This window comes from Antechinus flavipes, chromosome 4 (assembly GCF_016432865.1).
Source record: "Antechinus flavipes isolate AdamAnt ecotype Samford, QLD, Australia chromosome 4, AdamAnt_v2, whole genome shotgun sequence".
NCBI classification, from domain to species: Eukaryota; Metazoa; Chordata; class Mammalia; order Dasyuromorphia; family Dasyuridae; genus Antechinus; species Antechinus flavipes.
The window spans coordinates 466,625,661-466,634,770 of record NC_067401.1 but is presented as its reverse complement, the minus strand read 5'-3'; the positions used below and the strand labels follow the sequence as shown (position 1 = coordinate 466,634,770).

General features: G+C 39.2%; 1 protein-coding gene across 2 annotated transcripts in view; it reads right to left on the bottom strand.

Annotated features, from left to right (window-relative positions):
• Positions 1 to 460: 460 nt before the first annotated feature.
• The window catches only part of C4H1orf87 (chromosome 4 C1orf87 homolog), a 60,546-nt gene continuing 51,896 nt past the window's right edge, over positions 461 to 9,110 (bottom strand). Inside the window, exon 10 of one of the 2 annotated variants that reach the window (XM_051999567.1) lies at positions 461 to 3,186. In XM_051999567.1, the coding sequence (XP_051855527.1) occupies positions 3,059 to 3,186 (128 nt within the window). In that variant the 3' untranslated portion in view covers positions 461 to 3,058. Of the gene's footprint in view, positions 3,407 to 9,110 lie in introns of both variants that reach the window. The other variant, XM_051999566.1, reaches the window with a different exon arrangement.

Genomic DNA, 9,110 nt, shown 5'->3' with positions numbered 1-9,110 from the left:
CTTTCCCCCAGCTATTTCATAAAAGATGTCTGGCTTGTATTGTTCTAAAATTTGCAATAACATCATCTGCTACCCACCATTTATAGAATGTTAAAGATTTTCACATCCATAACTCTTGATCTCAGAAAAAAAAAACACACTGAAGTAGGCAGGGCTAGTGTTCTTACCCCATTTTACAGATGAGAAAATTAAACCTTGAAGTGCAAAAGGGACTTAGTTATGCTCACAAAGCTGGTAAATAAAGGAGCTAAGACTCAGATGGAGCTGTTGAAGGGCAAAGACAAAGATTGTTTCTTAATGACCATAATATAACATGGTCTCTTCCACCTCAAATGGTGGGTACCTTTTGTAAATGGTGTTCCATGATAATCCATCCCACTCCAGAGAGCAACCAGTCCTGAGCTGAGAGAAAAGCATTCATAAATGAGCTCTTGAATGAAATCACACCATACACCAGGAATAATGACTTAGCAAGTGTTTATTCATGTTTCATAGCAACTACAAAACATCATGAGATACTAGACATGCTCATGCTCATGAGATACTCAGAAAGGAAACCTCAATGGTGACAAAGAAAAAACAAAAAACAAAAAACAAAAACAAAGGATTTTTGGAAAAAAGCTCTTATTTAATTAATAGCTTGACTCCATAGACATCAATGATTATTAGAAACCTACAATGTGGCCAAAATTTTAGATAATAGCAGACCCTTTCTTCTTATTGAAGTAGAGTTTTTAAATCTTATTTTTTTTCTGAAAGTTTAACATTAGAAGGCTCACTACAGTCTATTAAAATCAGTTTCTATTTAATATGTTCTAAATTACTCATAAAATTCATCAGAATTGTAGTTATAATTGGAAAGGACTCAGAGATGAGGTGAGGTAATCCAAACATTTCACAATGTGAGAACTTAATCCCTAGAGATTAAGTGACTGGTCCAAGATCATCCAGGTTATAAACATCAGTTTTAAACTGAATTCGGTTCCATTCTCAGCTGTGAAAGTCATTTCCCCCTTGGACTTCCATATTGTCATCTATAAAATGAGGGGATGGGATTGGATGGTCTTCAAGGCCCAGTTCTAAATTCCATGATCATTCAAATCTCTTTAAATGTGCTCAGAAATCAAGGTGATAGAGACAGTGGACATAGTAGGCACTAAATAGATTTTGGGGACTGTGGGACATGGTACAATATGAGGCATTTATTAGTAATATTTTTAATATGCTTAATATGAAGCTAGATCTTTCCATCCATGGATGAATTCCTTCAGTCTCCCTAGCTTCAGCTACTCTGCAAATAATAGGTAATCCATTCTTTATTGGGGGAGGAGATTAGAGGATTAATTTGCATTAATAGCCATAAAATATTTCCCCTAAACTATCTCATTTACAACCTAATGAGTAGCTCTAGGCCATTGTTATTCCAATTTTACAGGTAAGGAAAGGAAAGGCCATCCTATTGGTAAATGTCTGTGGCTGAATTAGAATGTGGGTCTATATACAATTAAACAGCTGTAATTATCCAGTGAAATTATATATATTTGTCCATCAGGCACACTTATCTTTCCATCAGTTTGATAAAGTTGGACTCTTGGGCTGGGGAGTTGGGTTGCATTAGAATAAGTCAATCAGCCAATCAGCATTTATTAAGTACCTACAGTGTACCAGATCATTTGATTGGTTCTAGAAAACAGCATAAGTCCCCTACAGAATCACAGATTGTTAGAACTGGAAGACACCTTAGAATGCTTTTTCAAGAACTGTTTCAGTTACTATACTTTTCTGAAGGAGGTAGTCCCTATTTTATAGTCTGAACTCTCTAAAGCACTTCTTTCTGTCACTGTCTCATATTATGGAGATACTGTGGTTCCTATAATATAATTTGATCCATGATAATGAGAAGTGAATGTCAGAACCAGCTATTTTGTGTGAAGAGTACCTCAGCTAGGCAAAGAGATTCCTCAAATGGGCAAGAGCCCTGAGAACCTTCACTAAATACAAGCTCAAGTGAATCCTGGAACAGAGATGGAGAAAAGATCTCCATCAATGCCCTCCTGATGATGACAGGAATAAATCTCAGGCTTTCAAGCTTACAGAGCATATCTATGCATTGGAGTCACAACAACTCTGTGAGGAAGGGAACTACAGGGGTTTTACCTCTGTACTACCAAGGTTATTGTGGTCATTTTATAAATGAGAAAGCTGATCCTTAAAAAGGTTTAATAATTTGCCCACACTCACATAGTTATGTGCAACTTATATCCTGTCCTTAAGAGGATAGTTTACAGAAAAAAAGAGAACATGGAATATTAGAATAGAAATGGACCCTAGAACATGCAATGTTAGAATATAGCGCCTTCATTTCATGATAGAACGGGAAGGGAATTTGGGATAAAGTAAACAGCCAATCAGTATTTTATTAAGCACCTACTGTGTGTCAAGTTCTTTGCATGATTCTGGAAAACTGCATCGAGTCCTCTACAGAATCACAGATTGTCAAAACTGGAAGAGACCTTAGAATGTTAGGACATAGAACATACAGGCTTAGAACATGGCATGTTAGAACTTCATTGGACCTTATAACATAGATAGTTAGAGGGAAAACACAAAATGTTAAAAATGGACTGTTCCTTAGAATATGGATTTCCAGAACACAGAACAGAGAATGTTAGAGGTGGAAGGAAAGTTAAAGAATAGAAATGTTAGAATTTAAAGGGATCTCACAACAATGAATGACAGAACTAGGAGGGGTCTTAGTACACAGAACATCAGAGCTGGGAGGGACCTTAGAACAGAAAACATTAGAACCTTAGAACAGGGAATGTTGGTTATATCATTTTTAGATCATAGAATATCAGAACATAGAACAAGGTCTACTTGAATAATAGCTGGAGAGCACCTTAAGAGAGCATCTAGTCTACATCCCCTCTCCTTATTTACAGAAAAGGAAACTGAGACCCAGAGATTTCAGGTCACACAGTGAGAAAATGGATGGACTGGTTGGTGACAGTCCTGATTCGATTCTCACCCAACCAAATAAAGCCTCCCCACCTTCATGTCATTCGGTAAAAGGGGGTCGATCTGAGACACGAAGGCCATAAGAGGCCCGCCCAGGATGCCTACGCCGGCCGCATCTCCTTGGGAAGGCTTCGTCTCTCCCTTCCTCAGACTGAGGAAAGCGTGTCCCTGGGTACAAGAGGGGAGACACAGCAAACAAACACCCATTAGCACCATCTGGGCATGGCTCACAGCTCCTTCAGGTACTGCAGAGCCGGTTCCAAGAGAAGGTTCTCTCCCCGTCGGAACCTCCGGGCAGCCTGATCAATTTTCAGAGGGCTGAGAGCGAGGTTGTAAATGAGATTGTAGTTGTGCATGAGGCGCTTGGCTCGCTCCTTCTCCAGCACACCTGTGTTTGGGAGCAGGGAGGGAGAAGGGACAGAGATGGGGAGGAGAAAGAGAGGGACACAGAGACAGAGAGAAAGATAGAAAGAAACACAGAGACACAGAGAGAGACAAAAACAAAGAGAGACACACAGAGATAAAGAGAGACAGAGACAGAGAAACAGAGACAAATATACACACAGAAATAGAGAAAGAGAGACAGAGACACAGAGACAAAGACAGATAGAGAGAAACAGAGAGGAAGAAAGGAAGAGATAGAGAGAGACAAGTAGATACAAAGGGAAACAGAATGAAAGAGAGATATAGAGAACAGAACAAAAAAGACCAAAAAAAAAAAAAAAAAAGAATTGAAAAGATGGAGAATCAAAGACAGACAGATAAACCAGAAACATGTAAACATAGAAAGAGGGAAAAAGAAAGGTGCACAAAGGAAGCAGACAGAGATGGAGAAATAGAGGAAAAGAGAAAACATTTAGTTCCAAGGCTACCCTCTTCATCATGTCTTACATATAAGAAGGTTCATAAATATGTGTTGGGTTGGATGGATTTCCAGCAGAGGATTCACAAGAGGAGCTTCCAAAGAGCTATGGCCTGGACAAAAGCCAATCCTGAGCTGTGGGTACCTTGCCTCCAGAGGGTCCTCTGGGCACTGCCACAAGGTCCATTGGCTGAGTGTGGCCAGCACAGAACTCCAGGCCAACTTTAAGGCAATACTTTGTATAGTCAGGAAAACTTCCTGAAGCAATTCTAGAAAAGGCTGGGGCGTTCACCCCAGGGCCGCTGATTCCAGCTCTCTCTGCCAAAAGGCACAGATTCATGGAATGCTAGAGCAGGATGAGACTTGAGATTTTTCAGTCCACAGCCTTTTTTCTACTTATAAGAAAACTGAGACCCATTTCTCCAAGATCATGTACAAGGAATTAAATCCTAGTCTTTTAGCATCCAGGGTACCATGTTCAACTAGTATTCCATTTCTAAGATTCTTTTATTTCCCTTTGGCTTCCCATAGCATCCCACTCCCGGTGTATTTTGCTTTCTGTGATGGCCTCTTTTCTCCCTTTTTAGATAATAAGCTCCCTGAGAACTCAATTACTCAATGGATAAGACATGAGGGGTGGACTCAAAGTCCCTTCTGGATGTGAGATGCTGGAATTATGGGTAACTGAGGAAAAAGTCTTGTTATTCCATCTACCTTCTCCATCACTCTAGACATAAAAAGCACTTACTATGGATTTCATGAATGAATCCATTTGTATTTTGTCCTCTCCTCTTCACATGTGCCTAAAACATTGAGTTTGTATTCCCTAATCTGTGCCTTATCAAACTCTAGAATAATATAAACATTTAATTAACACTTTAATGTTTGCAAATGCATGGCATATATAGTCATGTTTGATCCTCTCACCAGCCCTTTAAGATGGGTGTTGTTATTTTATAGACTAAAGTCCCAAGACTTTCCCAGTGTAGTAAATGGCAAGATTCAATCCCAGGTTATGGGATCATAGATTTGGGGGTGGAAGGAAGCTCCAGAAATCACCTAGAATCTGAGGCTGTAAGAGGATGAGTGACTTGCCTAGTTTAATACAATAAGTATCTGAGACAGGATTCAAAATTAAATCTATTTGATATCAGGCCAGCCCAGTATTCTATCCAAAGGACCATTCAGTTGTGAGCATTTTTCATTATATCCAGACCTGGCCCTGCTATAGCCCAACCCATTGTAAACGATTTTTATCTCATACCCTCAGTTTACTCTAATGCTTTATGTTAGATTTTCCAAGATTCTCTCTTTTTGCTCAAACTTTCAGTGTTACAAGATCTCCAGCAATAGAGACATTCTATGTTCTAAGGTCTCTTTCTATATTCTAGTATTCTACTTTCTGATTTCCTTCCAGGTTTCTATTCTATCACTTTGCTTCACTGTAACATTCTACGATTCATGGACTCTGCCACTTCTGACATTCTTGACTCTTTAACTTTGTACGTATTGATCCTTCTTACACTGTTCTAAGGTTTTTCCAAGCCCTGACCTTCCATGTTCTAAGATCCCTTCCAGCTCTAACATTCCCTGTTCTAAGATTTTTCCTACTGCCATGCTATACTCCAACGTTCCTTCCAACACTGACAACTTCTCTTCTAAAGTTTCTCCAAGCTCTGGCATTCTAGATCCTTAGGAGCCTTCCAATCCTCACATTATTTGTTCTGGGATCCTTTCCCTCACTGACATTCTACATTCTAATATTCCAACTCTTAAGATCCCTTCCAGCTTCAATATTTTACCTCCCCATGCATACAATATCTTGGACATTTTATGTCTTAAGATCTCTTTGAGTTCTGACAGTCTACATTCTAATAGCCCATATTCTGAGTTTCTTTACAGCTGTGGCATTCTGTGTTCTGTGATTTAAAGAGCTTCCAAACTTTACAGCTAGGAAATTCATCCTGATGTCAAACTAAAAATGCCATCAGCTGAAATGTGTGCCCAGTCCAATCTATCATGTCATTAGTGGACTCCCCAAACAGCTGCTCACTGCAATCCTTCACTCTCTCATCATGTGGTAAAGTCCATCTTCTGCTCCAATCGTTCCCCCACTCCCTCAACGAAAGCACACAAACTCACGGGCAAAAAGCTGGGAGGACTTCCCATGTATCCCTCAGAGAGTCAACTGTGGCAACAAACCCATTACCTCCTCAAAAGAAGGAACAATCTGTTGGCCCAACATCATTTACTTTCGTTGGTTTTTCGAGTAATCGTTCACATCCATCCTTTGGCCCTTCCATGCACCGTGTGTGTTCATCCCAATGTACTTACACATAGGAGGTCCCAAATAAATATTTGGACAGCCTTTTTCTCAGCTCCTGCATGCCCTGAACCTTTTCTGGAACCTTAGAGGATATGACTATTTGCAAGAAGACGACATATAACAGTCTGGTGTAGTAGAGTTATAGACAGAAGGATCAGGTCCAACTCCTTACCTTCCATTTGCTAGCTGCATGACCTCTGCCCTATGACTTCCCTTCCTCATTCATAAACACAAGATAGTTGGACACAATGAACTCTAAGGCCGCTTCTAACTTCAACAATCTTTAAGTGCTAAGATCCCTCCAAGCTCTAAAAGTCTAGCTTCTAAGGACTGTGAAACCTTTTCTGGCTCTGGACTCTATGATATTATATTCTATGGCACCTTCCAGGAACAACATCATATGTGCTAAAGCCCTTCCCAGCTCCAATATTCCATGCTCTTAGGTTCTTCCTGCCTCTGACATTCTATGTTCTAAAATCCTTTCCAGTTCTATTCTTTGTTTAAAGACACTCTCCAGCTCTAATATGTGTTGTAAAGTATCTTTAAGCTGTGAACCTCTCTGTTCCAAGTTCCAGATCTGACATTCTATGCATAAGGTCATGTCCATTCTTATTATAAGATTCTATGTTTTAATGTCCATTTTAGCTCTAGGTTCTAAGATTTTTAAGTTCCATCACTATTTCCCTCACCATTTTAAGTTCTAAAGTCTTTTCATAGCTCTAATATAAGGTTCTTCCCAGCTCTAACATTATATCTTTAGGTCCCTTCCATCTTTCAAGGCTTTTCCAGATTTATATTTTGTTCTAATGTTCTTTCTAAATCGACTGTTCCAACCCTAGAGGTTCCAAGATCCCTTGCACCACTAGCTCTCTAAACCCTGCTCCTGTGTCCAGCGTTCTGGAGTCTGTAGCCATGCTGTGATTCTGTAACACAGGTCTTCCTTCTGCTGTGAGCCCGTGGATGCTTCCTAAGTCTGTGGCCAATGAGTCAGCCAACACGCTGACCTCGGTCAATCCTCATTTTTCATTAAAAGTTGCCTCAGACATTCCCATCTCTTGCTGACCTATTCTTTGGCTGTAGCAGCTCTACACATTTCATGGAAACGGGGAAAACAGACATAAATAATGAAGAGGTCATGGGGAAAGCATTTCAAATCTGCCCTTTTAATTTATTTACATCCATCATCTACCAAGGTCAGTAAAACTCCATAGAGAACTTATTTCTTCAGAAACTCCACAAGAATGGGGCCCAAGCTTGGGGAGAAACAGATCAGTGGCTGAGGCAATGGCCACCATCAGTCATTGAATTTTGAGGGTTTTTAATTTTTTTTTTCAATGTGTCTCATGTTCTAAAGAGCATGCTGGAAAGGAAACAAGCCTGGACTCAGAGACAGGAGAGTGGGCTCAAATGCTGGCTTGCTCACTGACTATCTGTAATGGAATAAATATGTGACTTTTCCAGGCCTCAGTTTCCTATCTGTCAGATTGGAAGAATATTTGCATGACCTCATAGAGCTATGGCAATGGTCGGTTATGATTCTTACTATTCTCTTTGTATTTCCCAAGCTTCCTCACCTCAACTCTAGGTCATTTTGACAGTATCATGAGCTTGAGAAGGAAATTCAGAGATTATTCAATAGCAGCCTAGATTATGAACACTACCTAGAACTTTTCCCCATAAAATGGGCATCCAGACCCTGTTAAAATACCGCCAATGATTTGGTATTGGTAATCTATTGCAAATTCACTTAACTTAATGAAGAAGATACCCCTCTTGTGGTATTAGATTGTGGGGAAATCTGTTCCTTTTCAACTTTATTGCTTATAGATCCATTCTATTGGGCCAGGCAAGAGAGATCTAAAGCCTTCTCTCCCTCCCAATTCCTGTCACCTCTACTTGTAATCCTCTTCTTCCTCATATTCTCCCCCTAACTTCCCTGACTTCCTTTAAGTCTCAGTCAAAATATTACCTTCTATATGAAGCTTTTCCTAAATTCTCTCAATTCTGGAGCCTTCCTCTCAGAAATGGTCTTCCATTTCCCTCTACATTTTGCTTTATGTAAAAGTTTGAGGATGGTCTCCTCCATTAGACTGGGAGCTCTTTGAGAGCATATATATATGTATATATGTATATATTTGTAACATGTGTATATATGTACACATACACACATATATATTATTAAATTAAATATATTTATGTATACATTTATATATAGAATTCAATGTATATCTACTTTCTAAGTACACAAATGTATTTGTATATGTATGTACAAATCCATACACACATATATAACATATATATAAGTATATACATACACATACAAGTGTGAATGTGTATATTATATAATTTTATATATGTATTCATTTACAAATATATCTCCATATATGTTCATACATTTAAGTGCGTGTGTGTGTGTGTGTGTGTGTGTGTGTGTGTAAAACAAAGGTAGTTAGGGACAGAATTAAGATTAGAAAGCACCAGGGTTTCCTAAGGCCCAGGCCAGCGTGATCCATAAAGATACACTGAGGTGCTGGGTAAAATGTCTTGCTGAAATCCTGATATACTATAATGTCCATACCATTTCCATCATCTAAAACTCCTCAGAAATCTATCAAAATGGATGGTGACATTTGGACATGAATGTGAGTCTATGCTACATTTTATAAATGGCAATAGTCTCTAAAAATGTTTATTGGGGTAGGAATTAAAGAGGGACACACTAGATAGATCTCAACCATCTCTCCACTCATATTCTTCTCCAGTCTTAGAATTCTGAGCTCACCATTCAGTAGAAACCATTCTCTTATCATTTAACCATGACATTGGAATTGTTGAATCAAATGGCCCCTTCTCAGACCTCATGATCCTTAACCTTTCTGTAGCATGTCATGCTGACATTCTGTA